Below are 16,452 nucleotides of genomic sequence, written 5' to 3' on the forward strand. Positions count from 1 at the left end.
TGTATGCACATTTTGCTCTGTACAGTGGTGATGATCATCAGGTGTATTTCTGTAGGATCCCCCATGGATGGGTAACCACCCACTTTTTTTATTTGGTTAAAGGCATCAAAAGATGCTGGGTTTGTGCAAACTACTTTGCTCTTTGATCACTGGAGCACCTACTTTAGCCACTGGCCTCACACTAGCAGGCATAAGCAAAACTCCACAACTCTTCACTTTCATAATGTAAACTGGCAACTTTAGATTTTGAAAGCATTTTCAAAAATGCAATCACTTTGCCATTACTAAACTCAGAGCTCTTTCTGTGCAGATTCTGCTCGCTCCTACTGTACAGTACATCTGATACACAATGCCAAAGCTTCCTTCAGTAAAAATGATTTAAGCAATTTTCCCCTTCCAAAACACCTACACAGTGCGGCACTTGTAATGATTCATTCTCCATTAAAATGTTAAGGCATCCCAACAAATGCATTGTGCTCCTCGTTTTATCAAGAATCATATTGTATTTCCATTTATTGTTACACAATACATGTTATTACAGGTCATAATGAATAAGTTAACATGCATTTAAAAAAAAATATTAAAAGGTATTGGTTTGAATGATAAATATGAAAGACACTGCCTGACATAACTAGGGCTGAATATAACTAGTTTCACTACTGTGCTTTAGGTTTCTGAAGCTGTTGCTCTCTCTGTACATATAAAATCTCTCTATACACACACACAAACACATGTGCATACCATCCATAACCTGATCAATACAAATCAATTATCTGACTTACCACAACGGAGCAACATAATGTTACTTGTTATCAGTAAAAATACTATCAATATTGTCAGATAATGGAATTTAATGTATTTCGATATCATAACAATTTTTTATTCTTTTTTTACTTATTTTAGACAAAGATGCAATACCTTTTATTGGACTTAATTATTGTTTAGTCCAATCGCACCTCCTTCTCTTTGTCTCTCATCTCTGGACTGATACGGCTACCTTAGATCTATAATTTATTTTAAAAGACAGGCACATTTTTTATGAGTTCATCTTATACACTTGTGATCTCCACATAACAGTCCTTCATTAGGCTGGTCCAACTGAGAATGCAGAAGCTACTACTTTGCGTTGTACCAGACTTCAATACCATTTAAATCCTGATTCGAACATCAGCCACTTACTGTAATAGAGTACCTGCCTTACAGCCACTATATTGTAAGCATGTGGTGGGAATCAAATTACATGGATAGGCATAGCAAAACACCACACAATTCACTGACCTACAGAAGGCTGAAATTTAAGACAGTTATCATACCTGAAATTAACTCTTACGCTCTGCACTATCAGTCACACATTTAACACATAATTCACTGTCACTGTTGTCCTACCAATATCACTCTGTTCTATAATGACATAAAAGGGGAGGTGGAGGTTAGTTTGACAATGGTATGGCACAGCTGGCTTAACAAAAATAAAACCTAGGTATGTGGTCTAGAAAAGAATAGAAAATAAGTAGAAAACATAAATGTATAAATTGAAAAACTTGATTGAAAACAAAAAAAAAGATCATGTAGATCACTGTGTGGATAATTTCTTTGTTTGTTTTACCATGCAAGTTCTTTATAAATAATTGTATTTGTAACCAAAAAAAGAAATAGAAAAGGAAACAAACAAAAACAAACGCTATATCTGAAACTACCTACATATAATACAAGGAGGGGGGAAGAGGAGAGAGGATTGTTGAGACGCAGTGTGTTGTGTCATTGGGTGGCACCAGGTGAGTTATTCGACGGGTCGCGACAAGTCAACCAATCGGGTAGGAGGTAGGAGAGCAATCACTGTGAAGAACAAGAACCAGGAACAGGCAGCCCCCTTGCAGCTTTTCAACATATGGATTGCTAGGACAAAAACAAATTACATTAAAGACATTGTAAAGACATTGCTAATTCTTTACATATTCAAAAGAATGCAGCTTCCGCGACGTTCATGATTTGGCAATTCAAGATTTGGGTTTCTGTATGACAGTAAATGCTATTCTTTATAGTGTTAAGGCCCTCAATATTTCACGATTTAAGATATCTAAATATCACCCACAGCTATAAAACGGTAGAACATGTCTCAGTACTTTAACCAATGTTGCAAATACCTTTTTGACAAATGTTTCTACTAGCTGTCTTTTTCAATGTTTAATTGAGTAATCTTTACAAAGTTTATTTTGGTACTACTACAGAGACCCAATTAATGAGGGAGGGCTGTATTGTTAACTAAAGCTAGGTTTTCATGTGCTCCACGAAGCCTCTCTGTAAAAGAAGATCTCAGCTTGTTCCAATATCAAATTAGGACGAGTTCCTTCTGCAGTCTACAATCTACTTTTGCTCCTCAAGGTCATGGTTTAACAATGGCCTTTTTGCACAATTTGCATATATACGCTCTTTGGATCACTTCATGAAATCGCTTTGGGGAGATTCTGCCCGTCAGCCGCAATCTTAATTGAACAAACGGAGCTGGTTTCTGATCCCTTTCAAATCCTCCCAGGCGGCAGATGTTTTAAACAGTGAGGTTGTTATTTTATGTATGTATGTATGTATGTATGTATGTATGTATGTATGTATGTATGTATGTATGTATGTATGTATTTTAAGTGGGAAAAATGAATCGAGATGGATCATCTATTTTACAAGAGCTTTCCGGGGGAGGTGAAACACATCATCAATTACAATGCAGAACTGAAACATTAATTACAAGAGTCATTTTTAAAACATTTAAAAATCTATATATAATGTTAACTCAATGAAGACAAATTTATGGTACCTACTGACCATCAGTCACAGTGGAATATGTTAATTTTACATCACAAAATTAAAAATAAAAGACTTGAGAACTGACTTGGTTAGCTCAAATCAGACCTGTGAGATGTCAGTCCTCACCTTTCAGACGCGTATTTGCAGTTCACAAAATAATCCAGAAAAAAGTTTCTGCGTTCAATTCCCCTCCACCCCCTCGTATAGGAACTAGTTTGGAATTTCACAGTTTCAGTTGATCTGTGCGATAGATTAGCCTCCTGTGTAATTGCTCAAAACCACAGCCCATCGGAAAACATGCTATTTAGCAATAATGTCTGTGAAATGAGTCATGACAAAGTGTTGTGCCAAGTAGATGCAGCTGCGAATTGACAAAACAAAGCCTACGTCGATGGCACGCAATCAAGGTCTGTCGGGTTACAAAGGGGAAACAGCGGCAGGTATTACATAGATGTCTCTGCATTTGAATGTGCTGCACAGTAATTCACACGTGCTTTGTAATAATTCAAACAGTGAGTCTTGTGGAATCAGTGCCACCCTGACTTATATTAACATGTAAAGTATTGTGGGGTTTAAAAGATGATCACCCGTAAGATACACATTCACAGTGCCTTTAATGATACAGAATGTAAACCATTTTTCTTTTTTTTTTTTTTTTTTTTTTTTTAACTGAAATTGGAAAACCAGAAGGGACCAAAATGCTATTTTTAATCATCCCACCTCAATCTTTTGCGTACTTCTCTGCTTACCTTTGATAGCTTTTATCTTCCATTTCCTCCATTCCTGTCTTCATAAATGGTAATTTCAATCTGTGGGGCAGCAGTGTTAAGGAACATATCAACACTTTTTTTTATGACAAATTCAGGCGAGGTGGCGTAACCTTTAAGGAATGTACACAAACTGGAAAGCCAACAATTTCTGGGCTCTGATAAAAGTATAGTGAACTGACGAGGCAGAACCCACTTTAAAATACAGGTCCATTAAAACATGAAAAAAATGATACGACTGGGAAAATAACTATAAATGCACTGAGTTGCATCCCCACAATCACTTACTGAGGTGCCAAGTTCATGTAGTAAAACAGCAATTGGTAAATACAGTGCAACAACATGTAATATAGATATGTTATATTCTTTAGGGGCACAAGTCTGTTTCTCTATATCTCTTTGCCTACATTTGGTCTGAGTCACTTTGTAAAACATATTCATTTAAACGAGCTTGGATAAAATCCAACCAGATCGAGGACGCCCCCATTTAGATACATTGTAACGCAACTTAACTGCCTTTCCAAGGTGTAACCAATTAAATAAACAAGGTTTCACAGCCAGCCAAATAGCTGAAGCACATTTCGCACAGAATCATATGGACCAGAGCTGGCCAACTTTTTCGCTGTTGGGAAGACTCTGCTGCTAATAGGGCTTGACGGTGTCATCTGGGCTCCACGTAGAAATTGAGTCAATTACCTTAACGGCTCAGGCTTATAGCACAACCAAGCATGTTGTAAGAGTGAGGTCAAAGACAGCGCTCGAGGGGAGAAGAAAACTAAAAGCCGTGTTTCCCACGATGTTAGATATTGTCTATACATAAATAAATATTTGGGCAGGTGGAAGACATGCACAGCTGTGGCCAAAAGTTTTGCATCACCCTATGGAATTAAGTAATTGTGCTTCAATGAAACCTGCTGAATAACGTCACGTTAACATATTGAATCACATACCGCTTTGTAGTTTTCCAGATACTTCACGAAATATCACGAAATAATAATACATGAAATATCGTTCTACTATTATGGCTTCCGGTAGACACTTGCGATTTCATTTTGTAGTTTCTTTGATTTAAATAGCATGATGTTAAATAAAAGAACATTGTGTTCATACAGTTGTATTATTTATTTTTTAAACAGTGTCTCAATCCTAAAATACTAGGTGATGCAAAACTTTTGGTCCTAGCTGTATATAGCGATGTGCAATCTACTCTGCCTGTGTTCTTTTCCTTGTATCGTGGTTTCTAGCAAAGCTGAATGTCCTTACATAGACCTTGGTCTTAGCTTCTTACGATTTTTAATTTTTTAAGACAGTCAGTGAATCTGATGTCTTTCAAGAGCTAGCTACATTAGACTCACATTTTAAATATTTACATGCTGTTGAACTAAAAAAGAAAAAAACCTGCTTCAAACTCCATATATAGCCCTTGCCCTCCATATAAACCTGCTGGATACAGAACAGCACTATAGGCTTTTGATACGAAACAGAATATGCAGGCAGACAATGTATGTATACATTATTACTTGGCAGCAACAGCAAACAACTTTAGCAATATTCAGGGGGCAATTAATTTGGATGTCAGGAGCACAACACACTTGGAAGCTGGTGTAGTAACATTTTTTTTTTTAATCCATGAAACACTATAAATCACTGTTGTTACGAGATGCCCTCATAACCAACCACAAAGGAAGTCGAAGCCGATGGAAGTCTATATACCAGCTGTGGGGTTTCAGAATGCCAGTTGTTTCTGCTTTTCATTACACGTCTTTATCTTTAGTTAGCTGTACAATGTGAATGAGGCCTCTGCTCAAGGATTATGTGTGTGGGGGTGGGTAATGCATTAGATGCATACTGAGAAAGCTCCCGTCTGCACAGCTGGTACCATGTCATTCATCTGCACTACAGCCAATCCAAGTTTTACTATAACCTTACTTAACGGTCGACTTGATCAACTTTATCGACTTTTTTTTTTTTTTTTACAGCACCAGGGTGTCTACTAGGATTTGATTAACCACTTATTCTTGGAGGTAACCCCAGGATAACCAGGGTGAGGTGGTATCAGTGCCGTAGCTAAGGGGGTGGTTTTAGGGGGTTGAGATCCTTAAATATCAGCCATGTGCAAAAATCTTGATTCATCACCATCACCCCGCCCCGGGACCAAATCCTTACTACGCCAGCGTCATTAACCATCATCAAAAAAACTCCATCCACCCAGGAAACGAAATCCTGGCTGGTGTTACACAATCCAGGGCGATTCCTCAGTGCTGCAAAATGCTCCAAAACAACCCAGCTGTGGTTTATCCCAGGTTAATCGAATCAACATCTCAAGTCACTTATTGTGCGGTTGAGATTCTACTCTTTGTTTTTCAATGTTAATTCAGCACAGCAGACCGGCGATGGATATGCACAGCAGTTTGATCCATTCCTGGTTTTGCTTTGATCCTCATAAGTCACCATGTACAAGTAACAAACTCAGATGTGACTAATTAAGTTGACAGTACACCTTGGACTGTCTCAAAGCGCTGTGCAACAGGAGTTTTCTATTCTCTTGCAGCAGTAAAGGATACCACACGGAGTCCTCGCTCAATGGGGTCTGTGATGAGCATGCCTCGGGGAGCGTAGACCTTATCATTCTGCTCCTGGATGTACTTGGCAATCTTCTTCAAAACCTGCAGAGGAGACAAAACCTTTTAACAGCCTGCTACATTCCTGAATTCTTTTAAAACAGTAATATCTGTAATTTCAGTAATCTCAGTGGAAATAGCAGGGTTAAGGCTGCTGTCAAAGACTAAACACACAGCGTGTTTTGTTGCTTTGCTTTTGCACTTTATAAAAATAAAAATTGTAAAATATTTTATTTAATTTTTTTTATTTTTTTTTTATTTAAGAGGGTATGCATTGTTTTATTGTGTAATTAGAGAGGATGTGGACAACAAACTAAAAATACACAGAAGTATGTGCTACATGTGTAGGCAAAGATGCTCTCGTTTGGCTGCAAACAAAAATATTTCCCTGCAAGTGTTCTCCCTGGCAGAATAAGAGGAGGTAATAAATGGAAGAATGATCAGCTAATGGTGGCCCTATGTTGGCAGTGTCTTTAGAACCTTTATATATATATATATATATATATATATATAAAATTTTCCTTTTTTTTTTTTTTTTTTTTTTTTTTTTAAGTGCTGGTAGTATTGTGCATCTTGGCAATTAAAAGAAAAAAGTCTTGGGTGTTCTAACTTGATTTAGGTGTTATTTCTGTTTGATTAAGTTAGTCTTTAAAGATCACGTCGTACTTTGTTCCACAGGTAATTCATACAGTTAGATTTGAAGACTGGAGGGTACCTTCTTTACTGAAACGAGCAGATCCTCTTGACTAAGAATTAGATGTGAACTGATAAGGTCTCTCTGTCATGAAACAGAACTCCACTCCTCTCAGAGTTTGGATCTTTAAAAGAACCTCACTTTAATGGAGACACCTACTGCAAGCTGGTTTTCAAATTAGCAACTGGGTTTTAATCTCCTCTGATAAATTTCTCATCGGAAAGCATAAATTAGAGAAACTAGTTTTGATTTTTAATAAAGATTTTTTTTTTTTTTTGTGCTAATAAATTCTTACCAACAATACAAATCCATGTGCATAAAAAACATACAGGATCAATGTAATTGACCTAAACAGATCTAGAAAATTAAAACAGGTCTTTGTACCAAGGTTATGGAAATCAAACATTTACTGTACCAGTGCATACAACTCTGCGACTACTTCTGTCTGTAAAAATAGGGAAAATGCCACGTAGGGTCCCGTTCTAATGATCTGAAGTCAAACAACTGCAGTATTTAGTTCAAGCATGGTTTAGATCAATTGAATAGACGCCCATATCTGCCAGCACGAATGTTTAATGTTGCACAGCATATTTCTAAACAATATGTACCATTATATTTATATAAATGTAACCTTTTGGGAGCTTACTGAATAGAGAATCAGCCAAAAACTACATTTAGAACGGACTATCCACTTCTGGTTATTTTCTCATGCTGGAAACACTGACACACCAGGTTATCAATACAGATCATTCACCACAGACTGGAATATTACACAAGCGTTCTTTATTAAGAGGGAGTCGTCACCCCCCCTCCTCCCCAACTCAAACACATATCACACTGACAGCAAATCTGCACATATCACACATCACACTGACAGCAAATTTGCAGTTTGTTTCTGTTCAGTTCTTCTAGCAGACTTAAAAAGGTTATTTTGCGTTGTACGATACCTGTAATCCAATTCGACCGAGATAATTATAGTTGTGAAGCCAATATCTAACAGCTCATCCAGAAACTAAAAAGCAACAGAAGAACAATTTGGCAGCTGTATTTGGTCAATAATACTCGCCTGGAATATAAAGCTTGGGCAGGTATGTCACATGGTTGAACCTTATGGATGCTCAGGTACCAAATAACAACTTGAATCTGAATTCTGAATTTTGAATCTGAACTTGAATTCCCTTTCAACACTCTTAACTTTCTCAAAAGGTAAAATAATGATTACATTTTAAAAACTACTTCTTGATTCCCTTTAAACCCCTAAATTAGCCGAACGAATCGTTGCTCTGCTCTGTCCTGGCTTCAGGCAGCGGAGAGTTTCGAGTTACGAGTTCATGTTTTAATATTAAATCTGCCATTTACCAGCGAGGGGGGGGCATCAACGTGGGTTATCTCTCTCCATTGGTATGTTGTCAATTATCTTCAACAAAGAAGACGGCTGGAAAACAGCCAAGGGCGAGGGGGACGTCTTGGATCAGTGTGGCGCTTAAATATCCACACCTCCTTCAGGGCCAAAGAGAGAAAGGGGAGAACCTAGATCTCCACTACCAACTAATCCACCAATCACTGACAGATTTTCTCAGCATCGAGATTGGGTGACCGGTCCCAGAATAAAGAGTTCCTTTCAAGTGCTCAGCTATCCCCCTCCTTTCTGTCTTGAATATAATCCGTGAAACTGCATCTTTTAATGCGGCCACTGCTCTTGTCTGCGTTGTTTCAATCTAAATTGATCACAGACTGAATAGCATCTCTTTCTAAAAGTTTTCGTTCATGCATGTCAGATCAGGATATGAGGATTTAGGATTACGTTTCTCAGGATCTGCATTCCGTTTCTGAATGTTGGGGGTCATCAAGGAGATGGATTTATCCAAACTTTATCTGGTAAAGCAAAACACACCATTTTCATTCCTGATTGTCATTAAACCATAAACATTTTTTTATATCGGAATTAAATCCACCAACGCACAATGTACTTACACTTGGACTTACTACAGCTTATTTTATTCAAATGATCCAACTTGTTGCTTCCTGTCAACCTCTTAATTATGTATCTTAAATCATGTATCTCTCAAGAGTTTTGTAATATGATCAATAAACAGATGTGAAATGCAAATACATTATACATGTTTCCTTGGGGACAAGGTATTTAAATTATAGTTTGTTGGATGTTTTTTGTTTCTTAGTAAAAAAGTACACAGAAAGGCTTTTTGCAAACTTAGGTGGAGGGGTGAGGGTGGGGTTACATTCTTTATAAAAAAATATTCTTTACCCCTTACTTAGCTATTGCGAGAACAGAATTTTGGACTTAAAAGCGACAAAGGAGGACATTCACCAAGAAATATCTATTACCATGAAAGTATATCATAAAGCAGTACGAGACATGTGACTCAGCTATGCAAACCCCACATAGAAGATTACACTGAATGAAATATATACTCGCAACTCAGTTTTACTCTACAACTTTAAGAATACCATTTACATAATATCTTTATTTTTATATAGCGCCTTTCATAGTGGACCACCATCACAAAGCGCTTTACAGAGGTAGGTTGTGAACTGTGCATTATATGCAGAGTCACTTACAATAGGACACTGATTTAACATCTCATCCGCAGGATGGAGCACAAGGAGGTGAAGTGACTTGCTCAGGGTCACACGCAGTGAGTCAGTCAGTGGCAGAAGTGGGATTTGAACCGGTGACTTTCTGGTTACAAGCCCTTGACTTTAACCACTGGACCACACTGCCTCCTCCAATTTATGTGAATGTAAGCTCTAGGAAACTGCAGAATCACAGCCCAATCTAGTAGTATAGGAAAGATAACCCCACTCAAAACAGCAGACTAATAAACTACACTAATTTACTAATATAATATAATTACTAATATAATAGCCTGCTTTTTTTTTTTTTTTTTAATGCGCTGCACTGTATTCCGATGGAAGTAGCTCGTTATTAAACACTCTTTAAAAATATATCACGTATAAATTAAAAATGGGTCTTCTGGAATCAAGAAATGGTTACGGAGGTATCCAATGGAGACGGCTCGCTCTTCAAGTCAACGCTGAACAAATCGCTCTCCGTCTTTCAGTTTTGTGAACTGGCAAACAAAGAGGGGGTGGGGGGGGGAGTCTGTGCAAGTCTGTTAAACGGAAGTGGAACGAGCTTCATCTTTCCAGACGTCTGCAGCGCCAGTTCTCAAGATTTGAACCTCTGCCTCCACCGACGCCAAGGTGCTTCTTGAGAAACGCCAGCTCACGGGGGGGTGCCCTTACCTTTTCATAGTGTGTCTCCATGCAAAGGAAGATGGTGTAGGCAGTCAGGCAGGCCAGGCAGCCTTCCAGGTAGGACTTGCCCCCAATCTTCTCCGCTTCAGCGTACAGATTATTCAGAGTGCGGACCGTCTCCTCGAACTGCTGTTTGTCGATCTGAACGAGAAGACAAGGTGAAGTGCAGCAGGAGATAAGACAGTATCATACCTGACAATCTTCTGGTAATTCATCCGCAACTTGAAACACTCAATCACAAATCTGCAGGCAAGAAACCAAGGGGCTGATTTGATTAACCTATACACACACCGAGATAAGCCTCACCATTCACGGTTATACAGAATAGTGAATATTTAAGTATCTGTGTCCTGAAGTCTCAATATAGCTTAAATAAAATGTATCTATGATATCTGAGGAGGCAGACATAACTTACATCTTTCAACAAAAATACAAAATGCACAGTTACTTGTAATTTAGGCTAATGGTTCCTTACATAGTGCCTACATAAGTGGAACCAAGCCAGAGCATATGAATAAGAAGGTGATTAAAAATTCATACCAGGAATCTTCGACTGGTATCGTATCTATATTAAAAGTATTTTGTAATAATGCAGAATGTTACTGATCAGTGAAAGAAATGGACATTGGCATTTTTTTTATGTCTAAGCAAAGTGGAAGGAATTCAGATCATTTTGATGTGTGGTACAGATAGTCAATGGCGTGTGGCTGCCGGGTTTAACAGAGCATTTCCTTACTGACTGCATGTTTTCATGTTTGGTGAAGCTGTTTAAATATTTTAACAAGGAGGACTCTGCTTTCACATTGCCCAAGTATGCACCAGATTCATAAAACAAATCCTTAAAATCAACAGAGGAGCAAATGTTTTAGACAGAAATTCATTCAACAGGACCAAGGGGCACAGTACAATAACGAAATCCGCAAATCTCTGGGAACCGAAGCAGCTCATGAAAACTAAAACCAGCGATTTTCTTTTGCTTTAAGTTTTGCCAACCTGAGATAAATAAAAGGAGGTAGGGATCTTGAAAGCTTGGAAAAAGAAATCAGCACCTAAACATTAACCTTCGGGAGTGTTTTGACTAGGTGTTCAACATGCGTCTCCCCTTTTGATTTTCCAGCTCCCCCCACTGTAATATTCTGCAATCCGGTATGTTAGGAATGTATAACAAGAAGAGAAAGCAAACTTTCATTACTGGTAAAAGAGCGTGAAGCCAGCTAAACTGGTGTGAACTGAAATGCTCTTTCAGTCACGGGAAAAAACATTCAGCTTCCCAAAGTCAAAACTACTGTGCAGCCAGAGCAGTTTATTTTTATAAACTTGCTGTCTTTTTTGCAGACAAATTTGGGATTTTACTTTTTATTCCCTGAAAAGTCAATTGACTGTTTCTAGTATTGCTCAGAAAATATGTCATAAGCACAATTACTGTTGGTGACGCAATTAGCGATATACATTTTTCAGTACAACTAATAATCAAGACAAAAACTAATTATCGATAATATCATGACAATTGATTACTGTTCCAAACCGCTACCCCTGATCATTTGTTTTCTTACCCGGTTCTCCAGCTCTGGCAGAAATTTCATCTGGAACTGGCAGGTGGTTCCTGTGGAGTAGTCTCTCTGGACAAACACTTTGGAAGCAATGGCTGCTTGCTGCCTCATGTCTTGCAAACTATGAGTCTGAAACCGACAAGGAGTAGTAGTCAGTATGCCCTTTTAAAAGGAGGAATAAGCCAATTTCGGTGTTATAAAGTTTGAAATAAAACATCAAGGGTCAAGTTTAAACAATGATCAGATAAACAAGCATGACAGTAACTGACACACACCCGCCTGTCAGTGCTGTAAATTCAGAATTAGAGCCGTCAGTATGACGAGAAGGTTAATGACCATGAAATACCAACAGTATGTTCAGAATAGCATGGGATAACAAACGGTAATGAATAGTTTAATGGAAACTGGACAAGCAGTATTTATATTCCAGGCGATAATGATAAAGTTAAACAAGACGACTTGGCCCCTTTTTTGGAAACCTGTCAGCACTACAGTAACTCGTTTATTTTTATTTGACATAGTTTTCAAGCGCACCATTTTTTTTTTTTTTTTTTTTTTTTTTTTTTAAACTCAGCCCCTTTTGTAGATATCACATCTTTACACATCTTGATTGTACATGTCCCAATTGTATAAATACATAAAGGCACGCACGCAAATAAAAACAAATGCATAAACTGTGCTTAAGTTATTTCGCAAAGTACTTTTCAAAGTGTCCTCCTTTTGGAGTCTGTTCTCTCCAAAATAACTTTTGAATCAGGAAGCACCAGCGGCAGAGCCTTAACAAAGCTGCCAGTGTTCACGGGTAATCTACTGGGTCATGGTGAATTCAGTGGTCATTTGACAGTCAAAGTCTGTAGATCAGTACTAGGATAAACATGGGCTTGTCATGTTTGAATATCGGTTCATAATTTCGACAAATCGAGGGAATGAAAACAAACTGGACAGCCAGCACGTTCTGGTGTTTGATGAAGTAGCTCAGAAAGATACTGTGTAGCAACCCTGGGATCATGTTTCACTACGAATTCTGGTTATATCTAACCAGCGTTCTCAGTCATCGCTTTTGTTTTCAAGACTCACAAGAAACACAGAAACGAAGCCAGACATTTCACGGTAGAAAGTGCAGTAACTAAGATAATTAACGATCCAGCAAAGTCTTGTAAACAGTTTTTGTAATCAGCCGCACTTTAGGGAATATCGGTTTTCATGCTCTTCAGCTATAATCAATGGTCTTTCCTGCACGAGCCAACTTTACTCATTAAATAAACACAAGACTCCTGCCAGGTGCAGAAATGGGTAACTAGCAGATTCCACCCGGACCCAAACTGCCTGGAGCCCTGAAAGCGAGCACAAAAAAGAGTGTGCCTCCTGTTGACTTGACATTTGGGACTCTCTAATTAACAATGCGTAAATGACTATTATTTGTGAATTTGGGGGGAAAACAAAATCTTTGAAGTGGTTGAAACAAAATTTGAACTCGTAAACCAAAACTAGCATGGTCCTTAACCCCTTAAAGCCCAGCGACATGCATACTATAGGATATGCTACAAAAACAGTCTTTGTCTGTTACAAGGGTGGGCCAGGCTCACATCTCCTTCACCCGGCTGTGTTTGACATTAACACCTTGTTGAAATGTGTTATTAAAATGATTAGAAGCAATGGGGTCAAAATTACAACTGCTGTGACAAACAACCGATTATCAACTACCCACAGACACGGGGAAGCACGGCGGTTTTTCATTTTTAATATTTGTAATTTTCTTTTTTTAAGGAAGCTGAGGTTATTAGTCCCAGAGCCTCTGATGTTTAATGTAAAAAAGGGTTTTACGCATTTGTCTGCTTGAAATGGTTTTTTATGTATGATACGAATGAATGTCTATTTCTTGTACCAGTTTTTTTTTTTCTTTTTCATTTGGGGTGTGTTTATAACATTTGTACATACAATTTAGCTTTGTTCTGTGTGATTTGCCACTAGACACATCTCCCATTACAAAAATGTCATTTAATTATGCGGTTCTTGAATTACGTGATCTAAACAGTACAACCTCTGTCTAAACCTTTCCATCACGTGAGGCTTTGTTGTTATGCTGATATCACTGTTTAGGAAGGAAATGTTTACAGCTACCATATATTTAACGTTAAAAACAGAGTCCAAGTTCTAACATTAGTAACATGTCACTACGGTCGTTTTAACTTAAAGTTCAACACACATTTTAATTTAACAAGTGTTTTTGGTAAACCTTGCGTTTTCAGTAAGGTTTGTTAACCCTCCTATGATTATTTTTCCATTTTTCTTCGAATAAAATCAGAAAATAATCACAGTAATACACAAGAAATACAACATTAATTCCGTGTGTTTTTAAGGGCAAATGTTACGAATAAAAACAGATACTTCATCGAAAGGAAATTGCTTTCCGAATAAACTATTTAAAAAGTCTTCCTCGTATTCCTACTTCTGATCTAAACAAATAAAATTCAATACTTTATTAAATACTCCTTACCTCCGCCATGTTGAAAGTCCGTCTGCTTCCGCTTTGAATGGTGTCTTGGATTAGAAGTCCGGAACGGGGACGCATGTTCAAAATGACCGAAAGTTACGTTCCGCTTGTCAATGCAGTAGTTAAAATAAAAAAAATGTGTGGGTTTATACTTTTTTTTTGTCAGTTAGACATTTACTGTGACACCCTCGCAAAAGTTACACTTGTGTGTAAATACACACAATTACAATTTCACTCACTGCGTTTGCTAGCAGATATTCGGAATAGCTGTGGTAAATCTTTGTAAAACCAAATAAAATACCTTCCTAATATAATGTTGTGATGTGGGTGTTTAAGTCATAGGTGATATGTGGTATAATCATAGTTCAAGACTGCCAATGTATTATGTGAAGGTTTTGTGAAGTGGACTAATGTCCACTGGGTTCTAGGTTAAGCATATTTTATTTGGAAGCTTTGCAATAATAAATAATAAGAAGAAAGAATCTGAAGCAAGGCAAAGCTCCATTCCATTAGTTCAGCCTAATTTAAGGCACTGTTCTATTAGAAGTGGTTCCTCATTAATGGACCCATCAGCCATTTCCTCCTGTTTGTCTTGCAATCCAAGCTACTGAGAATGGGCTGCCCTTCTTTCATGTAAAGCCTCGTTTATTTGGACGATAAACACATTATCTGCACTTACCAATTACCCTCCCGACCCCCGGGATCCTGCAGAATGTGGAAGCAGTGGGCAAAAGGCTCGTCTGACAGGAAATGCCAGTGTTATTGAATGATTTATCTGCACACATTAAGGCCATCGGGGTGCAATAACTTCAAATATAGGAATTTCTTTAAATATTTACCTTGTTCCCTTAATACCTTTTCTTGGGGAATTGGGTGGGCCCCTAATTCAGGGCTGACAGACATTGAAAATAATTACAATCTGCTAACTTTGTGCAATAAGTTCCTTTGGTCTCTGTGTCGTACTTACCGGATAGGTGGCCACGTCAAAAAATGTGCACCATTACATTTAGAATAATGAGAACCCCTGTCAGTCTCCAAGAGAGGGCAAGGATAGATACCAGAGAGAAACAACTGTGCTTCCCTCCTATCCAGGGCAGGCTTGAGGCATGTTGGTTGAACTGCATCCTCACCAAAAGAGAAACTGTGGTCCCTGCAGTTCAGGACAGGCTTGAGGCATTTAGACTGAACTGCACCCTCCCTCTCCCCTTAAAAGAAATAACTACCTTAATAGTCCACATTCTTTTAAAAACAAATGACAATAACTTTTTTTTGAAAACCTTTTCAGACACTAAACCTTTAAGAAATGTTGATGCCGTATAGGTGTGGAACATTTTGATTTTATTAACATCTTTTAAAGAAAAAAAAAAAAAAACTTGAGGAAACGCCACTGTGAATCATCTTGCCCTGGCAAACGTGTGTGTATCTGTGATTTACATGCCTTTTAGTCAGGGGAAGACAGAAGTAATGAGTCCAAATTCCTGGTGTGAAACTGAAAGGCTTGCCTAGGTGAATTAGTGTCCTGAGGTCAGCAGGGTTGTTGAGAAACAGTTGTGTTTTTTTAGGCTATAAAAAAAAAAAAAATTCAAAGCGCCATGTCAGTTACAGAGCAGCTGGAAAACGTGGAATTGAATATGTCAGGATAGCTGTAATATAAATATCATCTTTCTGTAAATCTGAGCAATTCTAATTGCCACCAGACTTCCTCACGCCATTCAAATCACGTGACAAAACTGCCTACATCTTGCCGGTCCCACCAGCGTGTTGGGCAGTTCAAAGGTCGCATTGTCACATGGTTGGAAGGCTATTCAGTCCTGGCATTTAGAATTCTCCAGCCAAGCTCAGAGCCAGATAAAGACAGATATAGAGAACAATTAGAACGCAGCAACAGAACCCAGAAGCATTCCGAAAGACTCCAAATCCCATAAAAAGACAAGGGGAGAGTTAACTAATAAATCCAATGACATTGGAAGCGACCAGTGTATAGCGTTGTCTTTAGAGTACTACCAGCACATCTGTCAACTGTTATGTCCTTCTTTCAAGACTCAGTAATGAATAGTTCAAATAATGAAATGATGAGATGGCTTCATGTCCATAAGTTATAGCTTCCTGGCTTAGTCAAAAGACAATTAGTCAAGACATATGTTCTTGAAAACCCTCCAGTAACCTGAATGTACATTGGCAATTTGAATACAATGAAACAAGAAACCTCGGAATACACTTTTCTGTCAAACTGCGGTTTGTGACATAA

At 38.1% G+C, this 16,452-nt stretch overlaps 1 protein-coding gene across 1 annotated transcript; it reads right to left on the minus strand.

Moving 5' to 3' along the window:
• Window positions 1-483: 483 nt before the first annotated feature.
• Window positions 484-14,315, minus strand: LOC117971687 (golgin subfamily A member 7-like). Its single transcript, XM_034919888.2, has 6 exons — window positions 14,208-14,315; window positions 11,714-11,839; window positions 10,149-10,301; window positions 6,131-6,232; window positions 3,549-3,608; window positions 484-1,896 (listed from the first exon to the last, which is right to left on the minus strand). Exons 1-5 carry the CDS (start codon window positions 14,280-14,282, stop codon window positions 3,561-3,563), a joined length of 504 nt encoding a protein of 167 aa, XP_034775779.2. The 5' UTR covers window positions 14,283-14,315; the 3' UTR covers window positions 484-1,896; window positions 3,549-3,560.
• Between the last annotated feature and the right edge of the window lie 2,137 nt (window positions 14,316-16,452).

This window comes from Acipenser ruthenus, chromosome 37 (genome assembly GCF_902713425.1).
Source record: "Acipenser ruthenus chromosome 37, fAciRut3.2 maternal haplotype, whole genome shotgun sequence".
NCBI classification, from domain to species: Eukaryota; Metazoa; Chordata; class Actinopteri; order Acipenseriformes; family Acipenseridae; genus Acipenser; species Acipenser ruthenus.

Coding starts and splice junctions, on each gene's coding strand:
- LOC117971687 (XM_034919888.2), bottom strand. CDS start 14,282: ATGCGTCCCCGTTCCGGACTTCTAATCCAAGACACCATTCAAAGCGGA. Junction 11,840..14,207: donor GGACTTTCAACATGGCGGAG/GTAAGGAGTATT, acceptor TGTCGGTTTCAG/ACTCATAGTTTGCAAGACAT. Junction 3,609..6,130: donor TTGAGCGAGGACTCCGTGTG/GTATCCTTTACT, acceptor GCTGCCCCACAG/ATTGAAATTACCATTTATGA.